The 26,778-nt window shown below is 52.6% G+C and overlaps 1 protein-coding gene across 3 annotated transcripts in view; it reads left to right on the forward strand.

Moving 5' to 3' along the window:
* Positions 1 to 710: 710 nt before the first annotated feature.
* SCUBE3 (signal peptide, CUB domain and EGF like domain containing 3) overlaps positions 711 to 26,778 on the forward strand; it is a 33,460-nt gene continuing 7,392 nt past the window's right edge. Inside the window, exons 1-11 of one of the 3 annotated variants that reach the window (XM_090280412.1) lie at positions 711 to 795; positions 14,024 to 14,146; positions 15,021 to 15,146; positions 17,670 to 17,804; positions 18,760 to 18,885; positions 19,081 to 19,197; positions 21,224 to 21,271; positions 23,510 to 23,626; positions 25,260 to 25,382; positions 25,853 to 25,969; positions 26,444 to 26,569. In XM_090280412.1, the coding sequence (XP_090136538.1) occupies positions 711 to 795; positions 14,024 to 14,146; positions 15,021 to 15,146; positions 17,670 to 17,804; positions 18,760 to 18,885; positions 19,081 to 19,197; positions 21,224 to 21,271; positions 23,510 to 23,626; positions 25,260 to 25,382; positions 25,853 to 25,969; positions 26,444 to 26,569 (1,243 nt within the window). The remainder of the gene's footprint in view (positions 796 to 14,023; positions 14,147 to 15,020; positions 15,147 to 17,669; positions 17,805 to 18,759; positions 18,886 to 19,080; positions 19,198 to 21,223; positions 21,272 to 23,509; positions 23,627 to 25,259; positions 25,383 to 25,852; positions 25,970 to 26,443; positions 26,570 to 26,778) is intronic. The other 2 variants (XM_090280413.1, XM_090280415.1) reach the window with 2 other exon arrangements.

A 26,778-nucleotide genomic window follows, 5' to 3' on the forward strand; every position in this document is an offset into this window, starting at 1 on the left:
GGCAGCGGCCCGGCAGCCTGGGGAGGGGGCCGCCGCGCCCGGGCGCGCAGGGGGAGCGGCCGCCGCGCCGAGGCCCCATTTGAAAGAAAAAAGGGCACGAAAAAGGAGGTGGTGGTGGAGGAGGAGGAGGAGGAGGGGGAGGAGGAAGAAAACGAAAAGGAGCGAGGAGAGGAGGAGAAAGAAGAGGAGGAGGAGAAAGGCGAAGAAAAAGAGACCGAGCCTGAGAGACTGAGAAAGAGCGAGAGAGGAAGAAAGAAAGGCAGAAAGGGCGTGTTTCTGGCGCTGCGTTTCCCCTCCCCTTTCTCAGGTCCCTTGCTCGGGTTCTGCGCGCTCTCCGGCTGCAGCTCTCTCCAGGCGAAGCTGGAAATTGGGTGGGATTTTACGGAGCAGCCCCGCCGCCGCCGCCGCCGATAGCACAGCCTGGCTAGGAGAGGGCGGGGGTTCCCCTCCGTCAGCGGCTCCGGGTGCCCCAGCCTCGTCGCGCTCTCCGCCTCGCTCTTCCCGGCGTCGGGTCGGGAGAAGACGGCAGCATCGGGAGCCTCCCGCCAGGGCGCCGCGGTTCGCGTCCCGCACCCGCAGCCCCCGGCCGGGCCCCGGAGGGGCGCCCCCTCCCCTCCCCTCCCCCCTCCGGCGTGCGGGGGCCCGACCCGCTTCCGCCCTACCGGAGTTGCGAGACCGGCCCCGGCCGCCCGGCCGCGCGTAGCTCCAGCATGGGCTCGGGGCGCGTGCCTGGGCTCTGCCTGCTAGTCCTGCTGGTCTACGCCCGCGCCGCCCAGCACAGCAAAGCCGTGCAAGGTAAGGAAGGAGGGGCGCGCGGCCGCGGGGCTGCCGGGTTTGCGGGGCCCGAGGGCGGGGACGCGACTTCCGAGGGGCAGGGCAGGTGCTGGGAAGCATGCTGCTGTCAGGACCGGCACAGTGCACCACACTCCCGGGCTGGGGACCTGGCCTCTGGGCGCTGCGCCGCGGGCGAAGGGTTGGAAGAGCCAGAGGTGGCACGGATAAGTGAGAAGTTCGGGGGTCCGGGGCAGACGTAACCACGCACCTCAGAATTCCGTCTATTTCTCTACCACCCCAACACCTTCGAAAAACTTCTTGTCCTCCGGAAGTATGAGATAGAATCTTCTCTTCTCTCTAACATTGCCAGAAACTTCAGTTGTGGCCTGGAAAGACTGAGAATGAAAACTTTTCAGCCATACCATAGATTTCTTCCCCTCATCCCCAATCCTCGTGCAAAGTTAGATAGAAAGTTCAAAGTTGTTGTCTAATCAGTAGAAAACTGTTAAAGAAAAATAGGATCTTTTATGGAAAAACGAACTCGTCTCTCAGTGGATGGTAGGGAGCTGAAGAAGAGAAGAAAATTTATGTGACTCTGGCTCCCAGCAAGAATGTTGCATTTCTGCCTCTTTGGGGGGAAATCTCTTCCGTCTACCATGGCTTGCATTTCTTATCATAATATTTATTTATTAAGGCCTTGGGTTTCCAATTCCATTTAAATCCAGGTCAGAATTGCATTGAAATAACAAAGTAAAATTCCAGGCTGGGGAGCTCTGACAGATCCCTCAAAGAATTAAAGAGAGAGACAGAGAGGCCCTCCCGCCCCCATCCCTGACCCCAGTCTCAGTGCTTGGCCAGTCCCAAGTCTGTGCTGGCAGAAACCAGGCTGGCGGACTACAGTGCTCCTTGGGACAGCCTCCCCTCCCCCTTGACCTCTTGCTGCACCCTTCCCCCATCGTGTCCTCACCCAGGAAAAGATTACATGGATAAAAAAGAAAATTCCTCCTGGCAAGGCTTTGCCCAGGAGTATATGACTGTTCTGCTGGTTGTCGAGAGCTCCTGAAACCAAGCTGGGTGTGGAGTTGGCTGGGCCAGAAGGGAAAGTTGAACTTGGGAGTTGGGGAGGCCTGAGTCTCTGGTAGTCAGGTAAGTCGCTGTGTCCCGGAGCCTGAGCACTTGGCTCTTAAGCTGCACTTTGTACTGAATGGGCTCCCACTTTGTTAAAAGGAAGGTGCTGTATCAATGCCATCTTCTCCCCAAACACTGCCTCTTCAGCTCCCCTCCGCCTCCCCCAACCTGTCCTTTCACAGAACCAAAACACGAGACCCTCATCTGTCAGATACCAGGCCCCACCCCCAGCCCTTCCAACCCCAAACTGCTTCTGTTCCAGTCCTGGTTCCAGACAGCCTACTATCACTACCACCCCCAGCCTGGGAGCAGCCCCTCTCCCACTGTGGATTTGCTTGTGTTTTCATAAACAAAGCTGGCTTTTGTAGTGCGTGCTGACTTACTCATAACATGGAATTAGCTAGGGAGTTTAGTCTGAAGGAAGGAACAGATTTCGTCCCGTAATCTAGAGACAAGATAAGGGCCTCTTTCAAGTTGGAGCCAGTATCTGTAGTGGCCTAGTAAGACAGGGGTGCTGGGGGGAAAAGGAGGGGAGCAAGCAGTATATTCATTAAAAGGGGTCCTCGGGGCAGATGGAAACTCCTAGAAGGGGCATGTGCCATTATTCCAAGGCTTTCTAGCCGGTGAGATCAGACCATCAGTCGGGGACAGGAGGACTCAACATCCCTCCAAGGCTCATTGTTTCCTGCAACGCCCTGCTGGGTGTAGTGGGAAATGCAGTGGTGTAGAGGCCCCTGCCCTCAAGGAACTTGCAGACTAATAGTTTTGTCCACTGCTTACCTCACATTTGGGCCACATTTGCTCTAACTGGGATGTAGTTTGCTTAGCTTCTTCCTCCCTACCGATCCCTGAGTCTAGCTGGGCGTGGAATCGAAGCCTGTCATTTCAGCTGCCTTTGACCCTGATATTCAGGAAGTGTATCAGCCTGGTCTGCCAGAGATTTCCAAACAAGAGGTTTATTGAGTTGAGGGATATTCTGGGCCCAGACAAGGACTGACCAAGCAGGGCAGCCTTAGCCAGAGACAGAAAGAGTGGTGTGGACACCTCTTGCTCCCAAACATGTCTCCTAGATCTTACCGGTTCCATAAAGTGTGCCTCTAGTGCCACGTGCTTTTAAATGAAGCTCTAGCAGGTCTTTAAAGTACAAATACTCTTGGCAAGTATCTTGCACTTCTACTATATCTCTGGGGATACCTGGATCTTTGTCCCTTTTCTCCAGAGATTTGGGGTGGGGGGCACCAAAATGGTGTGGAATGGGGAAGAGGGGAGGGACAGGGAAGGGAGCCTGAGTGTGCAGGTGAGTGTATGTGTATGTCGGGGGGCGGGGAGGGGGGCTCCCCAGGATCACCCACAGATGACACAGCTGGGTGTCTGTGTAAATTTCGACTTGGTTATTAAGTGTGAATACGAATGTTTTAGTGTCTCTCAGAGCTGTGTGTGAATGAGTGGGTGGGGAAGCTATGTGACTGGGGTGAGTGAGCATGAGGGTACATGGTTTTGAGTGTTTTTCAAGTGCCTGTCTGAGTATTTTAAAGTAGACAGACTGGATAACCAAGATAATTGTTAACTTAAAAGCATTAATTTGCTTTTTTTGGGGAGGGGGTGCAGCAGTGGTTAAAAAGGCCTAATCCTGGTGTAGGGCTCAGGTTACAGCTGAATGAAAAGGTCTCCTGGCCTCAGGGAAAACTTGTCCCCAGGAGGGGCTCAGGGAGGGAGAGCCAGCCTGGCCGTTCTGTTCACCTGGTTGTTTTTCTCTCCTCATTAAGGAGAGAATTTTGATAAAGTCGTGTATTTAGAATTTCCAAGTACTCCATCCCGGGGACTGAGAGCGCTCATCTGGCAGCACACAGTGTCTCTCTGTCTCGGCACGTCTCTCTGGGTCTCTGTCTGGGTGTATGTGTGTCTCTCTCTTTCTTTCCCCCACCCCTTTCTTCCTCTTTAATGTGGCTGTTTCCTCTCCTCCCGGCTTCCCTGGGCTCCTGTGGCCGGCTCTTACAGTGAGGGGACTGTTCCTCCTAGCCCCTCCCTCCAAAATATGAAATGAAAACCATAACCGTGTCAGCGGGTGAGGGTGGCCCCATGGGCAGCCGGCTAATGCCCGTGCCCCATCCAGGCCACACTGGGGAGAGAGTCCGTCCCCACTCTTGGAGACTGGTCTTCGATCTAAGCCCCCCTCCCGCCTTTTTCAGGGGCTAGAGAGGGGCTGGACTGCTTAGAAATTCCTCAGGAATCCCTTTGACCTCTCTTCTCTTAGTGACATGTCCCCTGGGGGTGGGGTTGCAGAACTTTTCCACTTCTTACCCCTCATCTCCCCGAGTCTCTGCAGGGTGGAATGAGAGAGAGAGAGAGAGAGAGGAGTAGATGACACGGGAGCCAGAATTACTACAGGCAGAGAAAGAAGAAAGTTATCAGCACCCCCTAAATGAGATTGTTTTCTGAAACCTTCAGGAATCCGCGAGCATGAGAACCGGTTTGAGATGTGAGCGGCTGGGACCTGTTGTAAAAGGAGCCGGCCCTGGGTGTGAGTTTGGGAATGTGAGGTGAGATGTGCATTCGCTGGGGTGTGTGAGCGTGTGAGTGCATGACTCAGGGTGTGTGTGTGTGCACACACGTGTGCATGTGCGTGCGCGCCCAGTGCTCCAGTGGGAGGAAAAAGGAAGCTGGGCAATGTGCATTTTGTTTTCACTGGAGAAGCGAAGAAGCGGAATGGCTTGGTCCGGCACCTTGACCTGGAGTGGGGGAAGGGAACTGCTGTCTTCAGACCCTCTTGAGAAGAGGGAAGTGGAGGAGTTGCTGCCTGAACTCAGCCCGGTCTCTGCCCCTGATTCTGGCCCCCACATGTCAGGGTGTGGGCCTCCTTTGATGTCCTGTATCCCTAGCACATGACTGCTTATAAGAAAGAGTCCCTGTCAGGGCTGGAAGCTGCAGAGCTGCTCTGAGGCTGGCAGTGCCCGCAAGAGGCCCAGACCTGGGGACAGCTTCTTGAGGCTCGGCTCTAGACAGGAGTCTGGAAACAGAGAGACTGCTGGTCTTTGGAGGGAAAAGTGATACCACTACCAACCCAGGGATGTTTGAGGGGTAGTGGAGCTGGTCACCTGGGCTGAGGGGCGACATGGACCCTCAGCCTCTCCCCAGTGGCCCCCCCTGTCACCAGACTGGCCGCTCTCCTCCTTGTCCTCATTTTGCCGGCCCAAGAGTGACAGGGCAGGGAGTATGGTGCCACCGGGTTTACGCAGATACAGAGACCAAGGATTGGGGCTTCTGAGGAAATAATTGAAATTCTCTTCCTCATTTGTAAAGTGGACTAGAGTTATCAATAGGGTCCCTTTCAGCTCTGAGCCTCTGGACATCTCATTGAAATCCTTCCCACTGAAGGCAGAAGACACGAGCAAGCCTCAGCCCTGCAGCCGCCTCCCCAGGCTGCCCGCCTGAACCTCAGGCCCTCGTCTTCCTGGGCACTGCTCCCTGCCCGCATCCGCATCGCTTGGCTACTCTTCCTTTCTTGCCTCACCCCAGCGTCCTGGGGCTCCAAGTACCTGATAGTTCTTACTCTGTCCTTAAGTGGGATATTTTCCCCTGGAAGTAGCCTCTGCAGAACATGTGTTTCTGTGTATTAATGTGTGTGCATCCAACAACGCTGGGAAATGGAGCTTAAGAGTTTGTGTTCTGGGAACTGAACACTCTGGGTCACATCCCAGGGCCTCCGTCTCAGGGCCCCGGTCCCTGGTCTCATACCATATATTCTCAGACCTAAGACTAGCCCTCCTCTTTCTGCTTCAACCCAGATGTCTCCCCTTTTCAGACCAAGGCGCTGTTTTGTAGTTGTCAGCAGATGCTTCGATTTGGCCCCACAGGCGGGATGATGGCTAAACAGCGCCCCTTGGCTCTCACTCTTACCTGCGGTGTCCCTGTGGCTGTAACATATCCCTAAAGAGCTGGGGTGGAGGGTTGGGTTTCAGAGCCCCAGGCTGGGGGCTGTCAGCACCTGGTCACTGACAGTGAGGAGCTGAGGGAAGACCTGGGCAGAAGATCCAGCAGAAGATCCAGAACAAGGAACCAGATCTTAGGAATCCCTGGGTGAGGGCAGAGTGTCAGGATATATGGACATGGGGGTGGGGTGGGAGAAGGGGGCGCTTAAAGGGTAGACCCTGGGGAGCAGGTTTACAGAGAGGACGTTTTTACAAGTTTCTAATTATATTTATTTGGAGTTTTCCTGTGGCGGTTTGAAGCTGTTAACAGCAGGAACCTGTATCCCTGGTGTTTGTTTTTGTTTCTAACCAGCTGCTTGGCCCAGCAGAGTGAATCCAAGGGCAGGAGACACCTGCCCACTGCTGCACCGCCCACCCCTTCCTCACTGCAACTCTGTGTGCGCCCACCCTGGGGCGCCGCCCTCCTCCGCCCTGCTGCCCCATGCCCAGAGCATCTGCCTGCCCACTGTTGAGTTCCTGCCATGTATGGGATGTTTGCTTCATGCTGGACTAAGTGCCGAGGAGGGGTGGGAGGAGGCACAACAGTTAAGGCACGACTCCTCCCTCCAGTGCTCACGGAGACGGTGTGTGGTGCGTGAGCCCCGGACTGGGGGCACTGATCCCAGCTCTGCACTAGCCGTTCTTTCCCAGGCCCCTCATTTGTATGCCAGGCAGGACCGTTTGAGGACCAAGTGAAAGAACCCATGTGAAAGAACTTTGCTTACTTAATGGAATTATATACCATCTGATGTCATCATTCTTTATGTTGTTATTGTTTCCATCAATTTAGTAAGATAAAACTGATAATCATGAAACTGGAACCTGCCTCTGCCCGCTGCCTGCCTCCTGCCCCTCCCTCTCCAATTTCTGTTCTTTCCTCCCCACCTCCAGTATCCTGTACCCTACCCTTCCTCTAAAGGCCTCTGGCTCTCAAGATTGGGGGTTTAGTCCACACTAAAAGGGTGGCTCAATTGGGTGAAACGTTGTCCTCTACACCAAAATGTTGCGGGTTCAATTGTCAGTTAGGGCGCATACCTAGGTTGTGGGTTTGATCCCCAGTCGGGTGTGTACAGGAGGCAACCAATCGATATTTTTCTCTCACATCAATGTTTCTCTGTCTCCCTCTCTCTCAAGCCAATAAACATATTCTCAGGTGAGGATTAAAAAATAAATAAATAGCCCCGACTGGTGTGGCTCAGTTGGTTGGGTGTCATCCCGCAAAGCGGAAGGTCACCAGTTTAATTCCTGGTCAGTGTACAGGCCTAGGCTGCAGGTTCGGTCCCCGGTCAGGGTATGTATGAGAGGCAACTGATCAGTGTTTCTCTCTTACATCAATGTTTCTCTCCCTCCCTTTCTCCCTCCCTTCCCCTCTTTCTAAAAATAAATAAATAAAAAGGAGAGAATCCTTGTCCATTTAAAGGTACACTCAAACGAGTAAGAAGCTGGGTTAGAGATAAGGTACGACTTCAAAGAGAAACTCACCGGGGCCCCCGATGGTGATGAGGCTCTCAGGCTTAGACCCACTCCCTTTCAACCACCGAGCACTGACTGCTTTTCCTGGCTCTTCAGCTGAGCAGACCAAGCTCGTGTAAAAGGAAAAGAAACTTTTTTAAAAAGAAGAAAGTGCTGTCTCCGCTCCTTGGGGTCGTCTGTGTGGTTTGATGGACTCTCTCCCAGCTCCCCTCCCCCCCCGGGCTGAGATTCTGTTACCTCACCTTCCACCAGGCTGAGGATGGGCCCAGGCTCCAGGTAAGGTAACAGAATCTTAGCCCAGTTTCAATCGGGAGGGCATATTGAGACGTGGGAGATGGGAAGCCAGGCTCCGCCTGTTCCCCGAATTGCTCTTTTGATCTGGAGGTACAGCAGACGTGCACATAGGCAGGTACTTGTGCACAGGCTGCTGGCTAGGGTGTCATGGACAAAGTTCAGCTGTTTCTACTTTAGATGTTAGTTAGATGTGCAAGGCATCGTGGAGGAAGGGATAAGGGAACTCACCAGGAGCAGCAGTGGGGCACTGTTCTCAAGTGGCTGCCCTGTCACTGAGGCTGGAGGACATCTGAAGAGATGCCTGAGCAGCCACACGTAACATCTGAAGACCCTGAGGTCCTATGGATTCTATAGGACTTCCTAGGAATCCTATCACAGATTCATTGGTCCCAGTTTCTTTCTGGCCGCAGCATCACCAAATGGATGCCTTTAAGCAAGTAACTTACCTTCTGTGAGTTTCCTGTCTTGCTACCCTTAATATAAGACTAAACTTCCTAGGACTGCCCTCTACCCAGAACAGAGAGGATGCCACAAATATGGACCTCATCCACCTAGCCATCCATCCATCCATCCATGTAACAAATATATACTAAGTGCCTTCAATATGTTAGCTGTCCTGTTCACTGCTGAATTCCCAAAACCTAGCACAGTGCCTGGCATGTTGCAATACTCAGTAACTGTTGAATGAATATGCTCAACTCTTCCAGCTGCTATGTAGGTTTGAGTGACTCAGAAGCCATGTTCTCAGGAGCTTCCACCTTCAGTAGGAGGATAACGCATGTAAACTAAGAGTTAAATAATGGCACAAGTAGCATAGGAGAGGGATCACAAGATAGTGATTACTTAGGCCATCAGAGAACCCGACAGTAAAAGCCTTAGGAGTTAGGAGGAAAAGTAGACCAGAGAAGGCAGAACAGCCACAGCTGGCTTCCCAGCAGTGGCACCTGAAATGGTCCCCAGTGACTGATGGGTAAGATCTGAAGGCACTGAAGGAGAGGGAAATAGAGGGATGAGGTAAGCACACCAAACATCCCAGGCTAGTTTGGCTGGGGCGAGAAGGATGTCACAGCCACTTGGATGCACTGGGACACCAGACAGGCTACTTTGAACCTTCCCTTGGGCCCAGCAAATTTGCCTGTAACTACCCAGCCCCTGTGAGTGCCTAGGTAACTACTGTGATAATATAACGGTAGGGTAGACTCTACGTAGGGCTATCTGTTTATCTGCAGCCTGCATTCCTGCTCACTTCCCTTTGTTGTTATTCCTGAACTGGACCTCGGCAAAATTTTGCAGTAGATGAGGCGTTTTCCTGGGGGTCTTCCTGCTTCCTTCTGGAGTACACTTCCCCAACCTCAGAGGGGAGTCCTAGGACTGCCTCTGTTGTCGCAATTCACTCTTTCTGGTCTGCCCTCTAATCGTCATATCCCCACCCATCCCACCCCTCCTTTCCATATTTAGCAGTTTTTGGAGCACTCTGCTAGGCACTGAAGCAAATCGTGAAGAACTGTGGATGACACAGTTAGAGACCTGTGCGTTCGTGCCAGGAGAGGGTAAGGCACGGAGGTCCTGGCTCATCTGTGCTGTCTCTGCAGTCACCACTCTTCCCCAGTTCCACTTTTGACCCAGCGCCGTGCCTGGGCTGGGGGTCAGGGCACACAAGGACAGCCTGTACAGAGAATTGTGGAAGGCAACCCTTTGGTTCCCAGCTGGCCTCTCACCCTGTTCAGCCTCCTCCTTGGGCAGTTCCCAGCATGGTGTGGAGCAGGTACTGTCTCCCACAAATTCCCTGTAGCACCATATGCCCCTCTGGTGCTGCATTTCCCCACACCACGTGTGAAATGGGGCTTTGATAAGGGGAGGTGGAGAGGAGAGAGGGGTTCGTAAAGGAGACTGGGGAGGAGGTTAGAGAGGACTAAACATAATGAACCTTTATTGAGCACTTGCTATATGCCTGCACTGCAGTCCTAAGTACCTGGTAAGTAGTAACTCATGTGATACTCGTGGCAGCCCCAAGAGGAGGTGCCATTATGATGATTCACATTTACAGAGGAGGGAGCAGGTGAGCTCGGAGACTGGCCTAGGACCACACAGCCATGCATGAGCGGGCATTTGAACTGACAGTACCACTCCAGAACTGCTTTCCTCAAACTCTGTCACGTCACGCCCAATCTCTCCCCAGTTTGAGCAGAGTCTGTTCATATCACCCGAGTTGGGAAAAGGAAGACAGATGGGAAAAGGAAGACAGACGGCAGCCCAGGTTCACCCTGGAGATCCTGGTGCAGCTGGTTGAGGACAATGCCTAGAAAGTCACACTTTTCAAAGGCCCCCAGGGAAACCCAGTGTGTATCCAGTGCTGAGTGAGAGCACTCACTGCTTTGTCGGGCCAGCTTGTAGACACCCACACCCTGAGGGAACAAGCTAAGGTGCCACTGTGCTGTGCGTGTTGATGGGATCCTGGTATGGACATATGGTGGGTGGGCAGGTGTGGTGGGAGGGAGCTCTGAAGGACTGAACTAGCAAAGGAGGAAACGCTGGAAATACTCGAGGGCCCTACTTCAGTGCTCCATTTTAGACCCGTTCTGCTTTGAAAGGTTCCGTCCGAATAGTTAAAGGGTCACTTCCTTAGCAAGTGACCAGCCAAGTGAGAAAAATGGAGCATGCCACACAAGATGGCTTTTTAAAAATATCATTTTAAATATTTTTATTGATTTTAGAGAAGAAGTGGGGGAGAGAGAGAGAAAAAAACATCGATTGCTTGCCTCCCATACACATTCTGACCAGAGATTGAACCCACAACCTAGGCATGTGCCCTGATTGGGAATTGAACCCCCTTTTGGTGTATGGGACGATGCTTCAACCAACAGAGCCACAACGGCAAGGGCATGAGTGAGCTGAGGCACACTGAGTCCCCTAGGACTAGGGACTTGGCAGGAAGTGCTTTTGGGTAGACAATGTTAAGCCACATTTGGGAAGCTGAACACAGTGTGCTAGAAGCGAAAAGAGAATGCATCTCAAATGTGGAGAATGCGGTGTTTGTGAATGTGTGGAAAGAGGTGGAATGGTTAGTTGCAGAGGGAATAGCAGGAGATCAAGCCTTCCAGTGCACAAAGACTCTGCTGGAGAGGGATAAGCATTGTGAACAGGGAGATGAGGGGGAGGGTTCAGATGGTGGGAAGGGCCCGGTGCTGGAAGAGTCCAAGGCTCTGCCAGGAAGCCTGGGCTTGCTGCAGTCAGCATCAGGGTCCACTCAGCTACTGGTGAGCACTGAACTGGAGGCTGAGGAAAGAGCTGGGAGCCCAGAGAGCCTGATGCAGACCTTATGAAGCACCAGCTGATTCAGAGACAGGCGTATACTTACCTCTGAGGAGAAGCTTCCAGATGAATTTCCAAGCCATCTTGCTGGCTGCTGGGGAAGGGATGGAGAAACACACGGAAGAACAGAGTTCCAGGTGGAATGCACAGGATGGCTCTTAGTCACTGGAATTGTCCAGAGCCCCTGCCCACCTCTAGGCTCGCAAGGGTTACCACAGGGAAGGGGGTGATCATCCAGGGACCCAGCAAGAACATAGGAAACTCAGCCTTAAGCAATTCAAATTTTGGAATTAGTTGTTAAAAATATTTTTCCCACTGCGGAGGGCAAGTGTCAATATGGGGACACAAGAAGGACCAACTCTGGGTGCCTTGCCTTTCTTCACAAATTTAACCACACCTGATATCTGCTCTTTCCTCTTCTAACATTTGTCCCAGCTCCCAAACTCAACTTGAATCCCACTCCTTGGGAAGCTTTTTGGTCCACCGAGGCGCAGGGGAGTCCCTTAATTCAGAACTCCTAGAGCAGTGCTATGAGGCTGGGAATGTTCTGTATCTGTGCTGCCCACTGCGGTAGCCGTTAACCACAGATGGCTATTGAGGACCTGGCCTACGGCTAGAGCAATGGGGGAGCTGGATTTAAAATAGCCACATGTGCCCAGTGGCTAACGTCTTACACAGCACAGTCCCTGAGCATCTGTTGTCCGAACCAGTGATTTAATACTTAACACCATCTATTGGTCCATATATTGGGGACCTACTATTTACCAGACACTGATTAGGTACTTTACACATATCACTCTCATCAAGCATTCACAGCCTCTCAGTAGGAGGTATTATTATCCCCATTTTAAGAAGGAAGAAATGAGAGAATCAGAAACACCTCCAGAGAGTGGTAGATCTCGACGAGTCTGGGACTGACTGGTGCCAGAGCTTAGGCTCTTTCTATGATAGTACATTTCTTAGTGCCAGTTTCTCCCCATCAGCTGGACAAACTGACCCTCCACTCAGCCTTACCCTATACAGAGGTCCTTCCTGCCCTCTCTCATGAACTAGTCTTCCATCTCCCTCTTCTCCATTCAGTCTCTGGGATGACTTCCAGGGTGGGCCAGCAGGCAGACCACGACCACGGGGCCTGAGTGAGGTGGAGAACCGGTGAGAGTTACAGCAATTAGAATCTCTGGCCTGCTGCAGAGGAGTCAGGGAAGGTTGGAAGGTAGCGTGCAGAGCTGACAAGAAACCCAGAAGATTTGGGGCAGAGCATTTAGGGGCACTCCTCCACATTTCACCTCTCTTTAGGAAGCCTCCTCAATCCTGCCCCCTGAAGTACTTCTTGAAATGTGAAAGCAGAGGACAGTTAACTATTTCAAGCTAGGACTCATGAGCGTCTGTAAATTTGTGATTGCTGGTCCATGCATTCATTCATTCAGTTAAAGGTATCAAGTACCTTAAGGATTTGGGTTCAAGTAGGTCAGCGATAAGGCCTGAGAATCTGCATTTTAACAAAGCCAGGCAGTTCTACAGTCCACAGATCACACTTGGGAGTTATAGTCCTTTATACAGTCTTTTATTGATATATTTCTTTTATTTGCAAGTGGCTACTCAAACACTATCTTGGGTTTCACAATTCACAGCTAGAAGTAATCTCTTCCTCCCCTGATCTTCCCTTTCACAGAAATTCTCAAGCCTGGCTGCATACTAGACTTACCTGAGGAGCTTTAGGAATATACTGACGGCCAGGTTCCAGCCCAGACTAGTTGACCAAAATCTTGGGGGAGGGGCGGGGGAGCTCAGGCATCTGCTGGGGGTGTTGACTCCGCTGTGCAGCCGGGTTGAGGAACCCTGGGCCTCATCTCTGATGCCTTCATGGCACTCAGCCACATCCTGCTTTGTGTGACTTATTTGTGTGTCCTTTGGGGTGCGCTGAGTCCCCTCTGAGCCTCCACAACCTCCAGCATAGTACCTTTTACAGACACCTTACATAGCATTTTTTTTTCTTTTTTTTCTTTTTTCACTGTTTGGTTGCTTCTCACTTGTGCCTCCAACTGGGGAGCTGACGTGCAACCTAGTCATGTGCCCTGACTGGGAATCGAACCAGCGACACTTGGCTCGCAGGCCGATGCTCAATCCACTGAGCCACAGCAGCCAGGTTACATAGCATTTTTAACTTGTTTGAAAACTTTTTTCTCCTATTTCAGTTCAGCTTTAGGGGCACCATAACATTGCCCCAGAAGCTGCAGTCTTGCCAAGAGGCGATAAATGATTCTCTTTCCTGTGTCCTCTCTGAACCATCCTCTTTCTGCTAGATCTTAGGTGGCCGCAGCCCTTAGCATAGGTTCGGGAGGAGCACCTCATGTCAGTGGAGCACCTGACATCGGATGAGGCGCTCAGGTGGTGGGATGGATGGGCCCACCTCAGTCAGCTGGAGAGCCACAAGGGCTGCACTTAATCAGGCTTTAGGTTGGTGCCAGCCCCTGCCAGCTGCTGGTCCCTATAGCATCGACAGCACAAGAGCCAAGGGAAGTCTTCCAAGATGGAACTTCTTTCCTCTGAAGATTCTTGGCACCATGGTGGGCAAGTGGAAGCAGGCCTGGTATCAAGCAGAATCATGAGGCGAATGAGGATTTCTCAGATGCTCCATCTCCCTTCCTTCCTCCTTGAGTTATCAGTGGCCCTGGACCCTGCCACCTTCCCAGAGGCCGCTGTCCACATGCCCTTTCTCTCGCCCACCCTCTAAGCTTGCTCTTAACTCACACGAGGCTGGATATTTCTAATCAAGTTAACTGTGCTATCCAGTCCAAGGGTTTTTGTTTTTAAATCAAAGAGGAGTGTTTCAAATGATGGAATTTTAGCTGTCATTGTGGATTAAGTATTTTTGAGGAAAGTGAGTTTTTTCCCAGAATTCCTGAAATTACAGAGGCCACTCTGAAGTCAGAGGGGTGTGGGAGAGCACCTGCTCCTGGAGGAGTCACTCCCTATTTTGGAGAAGAGGGGGTTCTGCCTTGGGGAGCCACCTTCAAGACAGTCTTTGGGAGGCACCAACAGAGGGTCTCATGTATGCCCTCTCCCCCTCCCAGATGTGGATGAGTGTGTGGAGGGGACCGACAACTGCCACATTGATGCTCTCTGCCAGAACACCCCACGGTCATACAAGTGCATCTGCAAGTCTGGCTACACGGGGGATGGTAAACACTGCAAAGGTGAGGCTGGGAGGGCACCTGGACGAGGGGGACCTGCTGGAGTGGGGAAAGCAGTGCCCCTGCCCACAGCTGGCCACGATCCCCACTGGCCTGGGGAGGGGGCTTAACAAGGGGTGGGGAGGGGAGGAGCTATTTCTTCCCAGGCAGAGCGCCATTTTCTGATTTGCACAAACCGGGCTGGGTGGGGGGATCAGAACACAGGACCAAGACCTGAGGTTCCCTGACATTGGATCCTTCCCCCATGACCACAAAGGATGAGAACATTTATCCCAGGGGAAACTGATCCTGTAAACAGACACACCTTCCCCTCATAATTAAAACAATGCAAATAAAGCAGCCTTGAGATGTTATTTTAAATTTATGCCCTTCAGTGTTAATAAGGCTTCAGTAGACAAGGTACACTCATTAATTCCTGGTGACATTATAAATTGAAAAGTGATTTTGTCATACCTAGCAGGACTCCTAAAAGGCACTTACACCCTTTGACCCAGGAATTTTACTCTTATTCAAAGGAAATTCAAAGAAACAAAATAATATATGGGAGGAGATATTCTTTGATGCCTTATTTATGGTAGTAAAATAAATGGAGGGACTCTAACAATAGAGAAAAAACAAATTGTGATAAAGTAACACAAGGAGTGTTCTGCAACCGTGTGCAGTGGTGATTAGAAAGCCCGGATGGAAACGTATGAAAATGTTTGACCTCAGGTGAAAATAGCAGAGTGCAAAATGGTTTGTAGGCTGTGAAAGTAACTATGTAAACATACACATACACACACAGAAGGTGATTTATTTTTTTTAAAAAGTACCACAGGGCTGGACAGTGGGGGGCACGCAGGTGGGTCCAGCTGCCTCAGCTCCTCTTTGCCCACAGATGTGGATGAGTGTGAACGAGAGGATAATGCAGGTTGTGTGCACGACTGTGTCAACATCCCTGGCAATTACCGATGTACCTGTTATGATGGATTCCACTTGGCGCATGACGGACACAACTGTCTGGGTGAGCAAGGGGGCGGGGTTGTGGCTGGGGAGTGTCTTGTGGGGAAGAAGGTGTTTTCAGCATTTCCCGTTTCCCAGGTAAGGAGAGGGAAGTGACCAAAAAGCTGCAAAATAGGGGAAAAGGTCAGTTTCCCTGTTGAGACTGGGTACCAAGGATGAAATAATCCTGCTGCTGGATGAAAAACAGCAGAGGAGATGCTGCCAGAAAGTGTCTCAGGGCGAGGGCCAGGAGGTGATCAGAGTAAGTTTAGCGTCAGTGGGCGGAGCGTGGGCGGAAGGTGACTGGCTGCAGGCAGATCCTGGCTCTGTCGCTGACTAGCTGTGTGGTCTCCAGCAAATGCACTGGTCTCCGGGAATCTCAGCTTCCTCAGTGGGCTCTGGATGAGTCACCATGAGAGAGCATGTATACTGTCCTAGTGCGTACGGTGTTCAACACACAGGAGGGACGTCGTCGATGCTGCTGGTGCTCCCCGTGCCCTGGGGAGCCTCTGACCCTTACAGGCTGGTTTTCTCCCAGCTCTTCCCGAAATCTCCAGGCTCACCCTCTCCTTGCTTCTGAGAACTCAATTTGACCTAATCTCCTCTGTCCCAGGTGCTGCATCAGAGAGAGAATGTCCAGGGAAGTAAACTCAACTTTGGTTTCTATCATTTACTAGGACCATGTCAGACTTCTCCCACATAGAAAAACTGCAGCCCATAGCATAAAACGATTTGCATATGAACCTAGGGGTCCTTCCCCAAATTCTTTCTTTCTGGTGCCAAAACAGACATAAGAGAACTGGAAGCATAGAAAACCAGGAAAGGGAGAGAAGGAAAAGGAGTGATGCCTGGAGAAGCAGGCTGGGCTGCCCTCCCACGCCACCTGACCAAACAGGTGGATTATCTGAGGCCCTCCCTGTTGACCTAGGAGAGCCTCCTTACTACAGAGCTGCCTTTAACCCCAGTCACATTCCATCCTTGGACCTGGCTTATAGGTTTCCACTCCCAACTCAGGCCTCCGGGCCCCAGTTCCTACTGGGCCCTTCCCCTCAGCCTCTCTTACCAGTGTAGCTACCAGGGAAGGACTTCACTTTTCATCTGCCCGGTCACCTGTGAAGGCCTCTCCGGGAACTCCTTTGGAAAGAGAAACTGTGACATTGGACCAGGACAGTGATTTGCCTACAGGACTGTGAACATCAGCTTCTGACTTTCTTTGGTTGCCTTTGACCTCTCTAGGCCCCCGATTCTCATCAAGTCTTATTTCGTTTTAAAACCAGCCAGAAGATAAGAGAATGAGTAGGTGTGGAAGGGGTCTTTGGGAGCAAAGGCATATCTAACACTAGCTCTAGGGTTGGGGTTCAAAGTCTCAATCGCACCTATGGCTTTTAAGGGAACTGTGAGTAAGTGATCCGTGCCCTGGGTGGCCTCAGTTTCCCCAGTGAGAATTGGAGGAAAGAACTTGGCTAGACTAGCAAAGTCCCAAGGCTGGAGCAGAAGGGAACAAAGGATGGAATGTAGGATGGGGCATGAACAAGGAGCCAGAGGTGGGGAGAAGTCATGGGTGTAACACAGAGGGGCAGGGGCAGGAAAGGGCAGAGGGACACGTGCGACTCTCAGGCAGGAGCCTGCTGTATCTGGGGCCCTTGGCCCTGGCTAGAAGGGGGAGTGTTTTAGGGCTCAGCGGAGAAGGTGGGAAGAGAGGAGCAGATGAAGCCCTCAGGGGCCCAGGTTCCAGCTGCTCCATTTGGGAACCACTCTCCTTCATGCCTCATGGGCCAAGGGAAATTGAGAAGAGCTGTGCATCGGAGAGGGCAGTGGGTAGCATAGAAACAGAGTCAAGATATTGAAGTGGAGACCCCAGGATGAGCTTGGCTCTGGGGCTTGGGGGTGGTGATTTTCGGTGGTGATTAGGGTGTGGCCTGGCAGCTCTCCCCCAACCCTTGCCGCCAAGCCACCAGACTTTGTTTTGTTAAACCAAAATAGGAGAGAGGCTAGGGAATATGGCAGCACGCCCAGGCGTGGGGGGAGGGGAGGAAGGACGGCCGGCCTGTGGCCTGTCCGTGCCCCGCGGGAGTTGAGGCTTGCTGCCTTCCCCACCCCGCCTTGCTGAGCTCTACACCATTGCCATAGGTCTCCCTGCACCCGGAGCCATCTCCCCGGTGCTCTGGTTCCCTGGCTGTTCATCACAGCCCGCTGCCCCCGGTGCCTCGCCCCATCCAATCTCCACTCTTCATCTCCGTTCCTCTTGATCTGCCTTCTTTCTTGGTCTTCTCTGCCCTCGGACTGAATTCCAACAGGTTAGGGAAAGAAGGGCAAGTCTTCACCTAAGTAAGCCATGTTCAGATGTCCTCTCCCCCCCTGCTAAGCACCCCAGCTGTGCCCTCTTAAAGCGGCCTCTTCACGAGCAGTGGAACATGAGCTGATGAATGGGTGAGGACTGCCCGGCCTAAGGCTGGGTGTTGGATTGGGGAGGAGGGGGAGGTGTGTGTGCACAACCCGGACCCTGCCCTGCACCCCCAGCCTCACCAACCACTGTCCTGCACAGATGTGGATGAGTGTGCCGAGGGCAACGGTGGCTGTCAGCAGAGCTGTGTCAACATGATGGGCAGCTATGAGTGCCACTGCCGGGAAGGCTTCTTCCTCAGCGACAACCAGCACACCTGCATTCAGCGGCCGGAAGGTCAGCCCATGGCGTGGGAGGGCTACGCTCTCAGGCTCCCCTCTCCATCTGCTCGGAAGCTTTCCCTCAACACCCCCTAGGTCTCATCCAATGTCCCCCATTTCACTAGCTCCTCCTTCTCTTGCCCCTCAACCCAATCACATCCTAAGGGCTCCATGAATAGACACTTGTCTTAGAGCAAAATCTGGGGGAATTTATTTGGGGTTGGGGTCAGTGTGGGATTGAGGCTACTATGGGGCGTCCTCTGTATCCAGACCTGAGGTGGATCACGTTCCTAATTAATTGTAGATGGCTGAGCTCTAAGCTGCTGTTATCCAAGAGGGCCTGACTGACGCTGTAGTCCTTGGATTGGATTGGGAGGGTTGGGCAGGAATAGTGGGTATGTGTTGTCTGTTTCTGGGACTCCCTCCGCCTTAGACTGTGACATTTCTGAGGGCAGGAACTATGACTAATTCATCTTTATATCTTCAGAACCTAATATACTGTCTGTCCTATATGTAGTGGGAGCTTAGATAAATAAATAAAATAGTATAGCATTTATCTATACCAATTACTCCCCACTCATACTGTTATTTATCTTCCCAGTTTGACTGAACGCTCTTTGAGAAAAGAGATCATGTGTTATATTCTATCTTATATACAGGTCCTTCCTAAATCCACTTGGTACCCAACACAGTACTGGGCAATAATTAGACACTAGGTTTTGCTTGTTTGAAGGAGAGGGTGATGATGTGGGTTTTCTGGGGGTTGGCTGTCAGTACCTGTACGTCAGTCAGAATGGCTTTGAGCTCTGTGGGCAGGACAGGGGGCCTGTGAGGCGGAGTCGGTCTCCTCTCTGTCTCGCAGCCTCACTGGAATTCTCCCAGTTTCCTGGGCCCCAACTATCCCTTGTAGTTCCTCTTCCTCTATGTGTCCAGGAGCACAGAGCGTTCACCCTGTTCCTCTTCCCTTTTAGAAGGAATGAACTGCATGAACAAGAACCATGGCTGTGCTCACATTTGCCGGGAGACACCCAAAGGGGGTATTGCCTGTGAATGCCGCCCTGGCTTCGAGCTCACCAAGAACCAACGGGACTGTAAATGTGAGATCACTGGGATGGCAGTGGGGAGACAGGGAGATAAAGAGGTGGGGTGTGGGGCCTCAGCAGCAAGAGGTGGGAGGAAAAGGGAGCCTGGGAGAGACAACTAGACAAGAGAGCCAGTGACTGTGCTGTGGAGGGAGAAGTGTGGTACCCAGGGAGAAGCAAGCTGACAGGCCTCCTGCCCTCTTTGCACAGTGACATGCAACTATGGTAATGGTGGCTGCCAGCACACATGTGATGACACAGAGCAGGGTCCCCGATGCGGCTGCCACGTCAAGTTTGTGCTCCATACTGACGGGAAGACATGCATCGGTGGGTGAGGCCAGTGGAGAATTTAGTCCACCTGTGATGGGGGAAGGGGGAGGGGCCCTTGGGATCCAGGGGTGCGGGGAGCACATGGGGCCCAAGTCCTAGGCGCAGGATGACTGGTGCGTGAGTTGAAGACTCAGACAATGCCAGGCCTACACAGGGACTACTCCAAGGGACTGAAGGGCTCCCTGGCCCTCTTCTCCTCCCCCATCTCTTGGTTCTGCTGCCCCACCACCAAGAGCATCACCACCCTCCTTATCCAGGATCGAGGGTTGCCAAACTGGGAATAATTAGCAGAGGCACTTGTGGGCTAAGGTTGTGGTTGAGAACGGGGAACACTGGGGCGATGCAGGATTAAGCCTGAGTGGAGGCTCTGGTTGACCAGTGAGGTAAGAGGGAAGCTGTCACAGCCCGCTGTCCCCACTGGAACTGAGGGTGGGACAGAGTGCTCTTCCTGAGCAGCCAGCCCTGAACTGACCAATGGGGTTTCCTGATTCCAGGTATCTTTTTCCTTTGTATCCTTTCTCTCCCTCCCACTCCCCCGTTTCCTTCCTCACCCCCACATTCCAGCTCTGCCCGTGGCCTCTCACTCCCTCACCAGCTCCTGCCTTCCGTCCCTCTTGCCCTGGATCTTCTTTACACCTGGATCCCTCTTCCTGAATTCCTAAGCCTTAACCACACATCTTCAGGTATCATGGATGAGCTTAATTCCTTAAATGTATTCCTAATTCCCTAAGTCTTTAGGTCTTTCGTGAAGGCCAATCTCTGTGGTCACAGAGTGCTGAGAAGGATGGTAGGACCGGTGACCCCGTAGAGAAGTGGGAATGAAATGGAAGAGTTAGCCAGTCAGGGGCAGGCTTCTTCTGTGCGCACAGGATTCATGAATGGCAGTTCATCTCGTGCCTGCAACATGCTGGGGACGGGGAGTGTGAACGCTGTCACTCTGTCTATCAGAGTCATGACCTTCAGCTTATAGACCAGATTGTTCGCCATCTCACTCGAGAGTCCACCGTCTCTGCAGACAGCATGGGCTTCCCTCCCAGACACTAGAACAGGGGAGCAGATGATGCTCACAAAGGGCTCCTGCTCCAGAGACTTGCACGCATGGTTCTCAAGTTCTCTAACTAAAATCTCACCTGCTACATGTTTTCCTCTGAACTAACTCTTCAAAGACACTGGAGGATTTTTAGGTCCTCCTGTTGCCTTCTCTAGGCTGATCGTTCCAGCCCCTTTAATTTTTCCCTCATAAATCTAATTCCGCTTTCCAGACCTCCCACCGTCCTCTGGATACACTCACACACCACCAGAGTCTCCCTAAATAAAAACTGCATGCAGTCCCCAGGGAAGAGCTGCATGCATCAGGACAGAGCTTGGGGCCCCTGGATGTGGGGTGGGTCCCTCTCATCAGATGGTCGTGGTCACGGCTGCTTTTGAAAACACCTCTATTAAGCTTGAGCTCTTCCATAAAGCAAGACTCATCCTGCCTTCTTGGCCACGGCCGACTGAGGTAGAAGGGAGTAAATGAGGCTGTTCTAAGGTGCACAGCCATGTTCTTCCTGTGCTCCTCTCCCTCTTTACCAAGAGAACTTACTTGGCCTTGCCCTGCATCTCATTTTTCTCCCCAGCCCCAGTAGGCAGAACATCATTGTTTGGGGCCATCAGACCACTCAGATTTAGTGGGGAGACTGTGGGCAGCACAGTAGAGAAGGAGGTGGGCTCCCTTTGCGATCTGGCAGCTTGTAAGACTTAGGGTTGGATTCCCAGCTCTGCCTTTGGCATGCTGTGTGGTACTGAGCCCATGACTGCCCCTCTCTGAGACATTCCCATCAGTCACGTGGTGGGAGTCCAGCTTCTTTGAGGTTACCGGGTAGCACAAGGCCGGGGCGTAAAGTTTTGGAGTCTCAGAGCTCATTATATGGGGACCGTGGTTCGGGCCTGCAGGGTGGAGGAGGGTGGGAAGGGCTGGGGCTTGGTGGGCCACAGTGGCTCCTGCCCAGCATCTAAACAGCTTTTTTACAATGTCAAACAGGGGAAAGGCGGCTAGAACAGCACGTCCCCCCTCAGGCCGTTTCTAATGGTAAATATGTCTGCTCTCTCCGCTTGCTCTCTCACTGGCTTGCTAGGGGAAGGGCTAACACGCCGGGGCTCCCACTAACTGCATGCCCATTGGGCCCGGCCTGCCTGGGCTCCAGCCTGCCAGCCTGGGTCCTGAGCCCACTGAGTGTCTCCTGAGTCCCCGAGAGCTGGCCCAGGAGCCTCCATGCCGGTTTGTCTTTCTTTAATCCTGTCACTCTCTCTCTCCTCCCTTTCTTGTCCGTTCCTTCCACCTTCTCCCTAACCCACCTTCTAACACCTCGCCCCTGCCCGGCCATCTGCCCCCTCCCTTTCTCTGCTTTCTGCACAGCTGAAGAGCTAGCAGCTCCATCTTACCCATCATGTCCACTGTGCCACCTGAATAAGGGTGGCCTAGGGTTAGATGCCTCGCCCTCCCAGGGCTTCTTACCCACAGTAGCTCACGGTTCCAGCATCACTCATCACTCTCTCCCACCCTAATGGTGCAGAGCATGACATGTGAGTTCAGACAGACTTGAGTTTTGAGTTCTGGCTCTGCCACCTTCTAACAGTATGACCTCAAGCAAGCTACTCCTTGCCTCTCTGATCCTCAGTTTACTCTTCTGTAAAATGGGGAGGATGAGTCTCCCTTAAGGTTGCTGTGATGATTGAGATAATGCGTGAGAGCATCTAGTAAGCACAGAGTAACTTGTGATTTTAATGCTGAAGAGCAAAGGGTTGAGGCCGTGCCATCCTGCTGCCCCAAGCCTGCCCGTAGCTGTCCCATGGGGGTGGGCAGCTCCACCCAGCTTTCTGCCCCAGCCTTCGATGGACACTGTGCCAGCTCTGCTGCTCCCCATCCTGGATCCCTCAGGATCAACTGTGACTTGGCACAGGATCTGTTCCCCTCTGTCTGCTTCAGGGCTTAGGGGACCCCTTTTTATGCTAAGAACGTTCTTGGGGGCTTGGCTTGGGCTTAAAGCCTGAACTCAAGGTTCTCTCCCAGGTTCCTTCCATGATCTTGGGGAACCTCAGGAGAGACTAAGACAGGAGTGCCAAATAGGAGATCCCATTCTGGCTGCTCCCAAACCTGGGCATTTGAGGGAGCAGGGCCTGACACAGACCCACAGGCAGAGCTGACCTTCTAATGCCCTGGTCTTGCTGGTCTCCTCAGTGACAAGGGTTGGACCAAAGTTTTAGGAGTCAAAGGTGATAGTTCTTTCTGGTGCCTTTCTCATTCAGTTCTCCTGATCTGAGAAACACTCTCCTCTCTTCCCTCATGGAGTCCTTGGAATTTTGTCTGTCTAGTGGGAGAATTCTAGGGCCCCCAGAGGGCGGCTCACACCTCTGCCACGGTCCCTGTGTCAGAGCCTTGTGCTGTTTGAGCTGAAGGTTTTTCCCTGGGCTCACCTGACACTCCTCAGCTATTAAACCTGTTTTGCTCCGACTCTGAATTCAGAAAATAGGGAGAGTGACCCATCCATACACCCCTACTCTGGCCTCTCAGCAAAGGAAACATTTACGGGTCAAGAGGGGGCAATAGAAGAAACAGCTCTGAGATCCTCCTAACTCTTTGGCCTACCTTCTTATGCCCTTCCTTCTCTGATTCTTCTTTTGCTCCCTCTCCTCCCCTCCCCATTAGGAAAGTAAAACCACAGAACAGCCAGCTTATCTCCATCTGGAAGTATAAGGAGGTCTCGGGAGGAGCTGGAGGTAGCCTGGAAGGGGCTGGGAAATGACTGCTATCTCCTCTGAGGATGAGCAGTTGGTCCTGGAACCGGGGGTCTTATCTTAAGACAGCAAGGGGAGGATGAATTGGTGGCCGTCAGGCTCACTCTTCCCAGGATTGTGCCACCATGACTCTCCCCCCCCACCCCCAAGAGATAATCTGTTGAAAGAGGAGGAAACTCCTGCCTGTCCCTTCTGAGTCCCTGGTAGGGACTGCTGCCATCCCTCCTCGCGCCCTCCCCTCTCCACCTTCTCCACCCCTTCCGCACATTCCTGCCTGACAGCTCTGGCTTGTACCTGCCTCACCGCTGTCCACCTTGTTTCAATCAAGTAGGGGGCAGGGACATGGACTGCTTGGCTGCACTTGTGAGGGGCTGGGGGCTGGGAGCCTCCGCTTAATGCTCCTTCTAAAGCACAGGGAGGCAGCCAAGGCCTTCCCTCTCCTCTCCAGCCTCTGTGCTCTCCACTACCCTAGAGTTTGGGGCTCCTCCAGGCTGATAACCTGGTTACCATCCCCCACCTCCCTCCTAAACAGAGACATGTGCTGTCAACAACGGGGGCTGTGACAGTAAGTGCCATGATGCAGCGACGGGTGTCCACTGCAGCTGCCCTGTGGGCTTCATGCTGCAGCCAGACAGGAAGACCTGCAAAGGTAAGGGCTTTCGGAGGTCAAGAGCATAAGAGTAAGGGGCTGAGGTGGGGATCTGAGATAGGCTACCTATTATGGGACCAAACCTGTAGCCCCTGGAGGCCATCCTGGTTATAAAGAACTGAGGTCATAACTAACGCTAGTCTCCACAGAAGTCTATAGCCAGTTCCTTAGTGTCCCCTGCCTCTAGACTACCTTGTTTTCCCTACTCTCATTTCTATCCCCTAGGGATCCCTAGCCTTCTTGGTTCATGAACGTGCCCTTTACATTTGCCCTTGAGTCTAGGACAGTTGAGCCATGTGTGTGTATCACAAGTGTGTTCCATAACCTTCTTATCCCCCATTCCTCAGACCTTCCCTGTGAAAAGGCTGTGCTGGTCAGACGGAGAAGAGGGTAGCAGTTGGGAAGCTGATGCTGGAGCCCTGGCTCATGGGTTCAGATCCCAGCTCGCTTCTTAATTAGCTCTGTGATCCAGGGCAGGCAACTTAGTATCTCTGTGCCTCAGTTTCACCAGAATGATGGTGCTTGCAGAATGTTGTAAGGATTAAATGAGTTATATATAAATTAGAAATAAAATACTTAAAACAGTGCCTGGCAAATGATAAACACTTTGTGTTAGCTGTTATTATGGTATAATTTCCCACATTGTCCATTCTGTTTCCCCTCCTTTAATTAGCCAGGTCTATGGGAAAGTTTTGGGGTTGGGGGAAAGCCATACTAAAAATAATGATTCATCAGGGCTGTGTTCCCTGGTCACAAGGAGTAGGGGACTGGAAGGAGGTCTGGGCTCATTCTTTGTGTCTTTTGGCCCAACAGCTGGCAGAGAGGCTGGGGGAGGGCTGGGGCAGCAGGTCAGAGAGCCAGAGTTGAGAGGTTTCCTGCTGGGAAGGACTGTTGACAGGTACGCTAAGAGTGAAGTGGAAGGCTGCCCTCCCTGTCCCCTCCCCCAAGTAGGGGTGAATAGCCTGGGTCCTGTCTGCCACCAGCTTAGGGAACTTGACCTCAGGAAGGAAGCTGCTCACCCCCACCCCCCACCCCCTTCCCTTCCTAGTGCTGAAAGCTGCCTCAGGCCTGAGTCTCTCCAGATCTCTCCCAGTCCAGCCCCCTGCCTGGTCCCCACCCCTCCCCCATCAGCTACCCAGCCTCATTGGCTTCCCCTCTCTGAAGGGCTGCTGCCCCTTTGAATCTCCACCTCTCTGTGCCACCTCCTCATCTGCCCCCCTGAGCTCCCGTGACAGGTGGGGCTCCGGGGGGGGGTGGGTAGTGAAGTAATAAACCCTATCCTCCTGCCCTTCTGGGAAGGGCCATCAGCAGCAGAGTGAAGGTCATGGACTTGCTCTGTCCATCAGATGCCCACCTACTTCCTGCTCCAGGCAGCTCCCTGAGGGCCTGGCTCTCGTTCCCATTTGTCCCCTTCTAAGGGGACTCAGCCTGAGGAAAGGTGTTACTAATGGCACAGATCCATCCCTGAATAGGGAAAAACAGGGGAGAGAGAGAGAGAGAGAGAGAGTCAAAAGGGGCAGGCTTGGGGCTCTCCTTGATTCGGTCTATGAGGGAGGGAGGGGTCTTGTATCCTTGTTTGTCCCTGGCCTTCAGCATTACCTTTGATTTTCTCTGCTTTGTCCTGCTTCCCCAGACATAGACGAGTGTCGCTTAAACAATGGTGGCTGTGACCACATTTGCCGCAACACCGTGGGCAGCTTTGAATGCAGCTGCAAGAAGGGCTATAAGCTTCTCATCAATGAGAGGAACTGCCAGGGTGAGCAGACTTTGGCCAAGGGGAAAGCCTTGGAGAGGTTCTTGGGGTAGGAGAGCTTCAAGCCAACCAGAGTCTGAGGAACTCAACAGACACTGTAGAGGGTTTCCAAAAGCAGTATTGTGCTGCAAATGAACAAACCTGTGCCTTCTTCTTGGCGGCCCAGCTCTATACTGGTGCACGTGTCTTGGCTAGGATGGAGGGATGGGTTTCACCCCCATTATATCCTTGTCAGGGTCTGATGTAACCACACACAGAGGCCCTGATTCCTGATCCCAAGGACTCCAGGTGGAGGCAGCACAGGGGATGGGTAGGCATTGCTGAGTCGCCGATCCTAGGGCTGGGCCATGAATAGGGACTTTCAGTTTAAGGGGAGACCCACGGCCTCCCACTTGGGCCCTTCACCCAAGCAGGACGTCCCAGGGTCAAGTCCCCCGAGACAGATTCCGTGACTTGAATCTTTGCTTTTCCAGACATTGATGAGTGTTCCTTTGATCGAACCTGTGACCACATATGTGTCAACACACCGGGAAGCTTCCAGTGCCTCTGCCATCATGGCTACCTGCTGTATGGTGTCACCCACTGTGGGGGTAAGGCAGCAAGTTTGGACCCTCAGCCACCAGACCCCTCTCACTGCCTCACCTTTCAATTGAACACCCCCCTGAGTTGGCTTGTGGCTGTAGGCAATCCCCAGGTACACGTGCTGTGTCCACATCCATCATGATGAAATGGGAGGAATTAAGACAATTGGGATTCAGGTATCAGGGGAAAGGTAGCATCCTGCCTCCAAAATGTCTACCCCCATCCCCATCCCTTTCCCTTGACTCCCATCCTTAGCTTCCAACTTACAGCCCCACTAGTAGGTAGGAGCAGAAGGCTTTAAAAAGCCCATCAGCTTAGACAGTGATACGGGAAGGAGGTCTTAGGTTTGAGCTCTTCTCAAGCCAGTAATCATCCTGAAGTGCCTGGAACTCAAACCAAAGGTCCTTACTCACTGTCCATTCCCTGGCTCCTTCTCCTCCCTCACCGTTTGTTTTTCTGTGTCTCCCTGCTGCTTCCCCTAGATGTGGATGAGTGCAGCATCAACCGGGGAGGCTGTCGCTTCGGCTGCATCAACACTCCTGGCAGCTACCAGTGTACCTGCCCCGCAGGCCAGGGCCGGCTGCACTGGAATGGCAAGGATTGCACAGGTGGGCAGCGCCCTCTGCTGGCCTAGTCTGGAAATGCAGTTTCAGGGACCCTGGAAAGGGAGGCGTGCCATGTTAAGGATAAGTGTGAGGTAGTAGGGGGTGAAGAATGTAACTCAAGTTAGAGACATGAAGTTTCCAGTAAATAATCCTTTAATCCAGTTATCAGTCTCTGTGTACAATTACAATTACATTTCTGCATGTAGCTAATT

Source organism: Furipterus horrens, unplaced genomic scaffold (genome assembly GCF_987537825.1).
Source record: "Furipterus horrens unplaced genomic scaffold, mFurHor1.1.pri manual_scaffold_6, whole genome shotgun sequence".
Lineage (NCBI taxonomy): Eukaryota > Metazoa > Chordata > Mammalia > Chiroptera > Furipteridae > Furipterus > Furipterus horrens.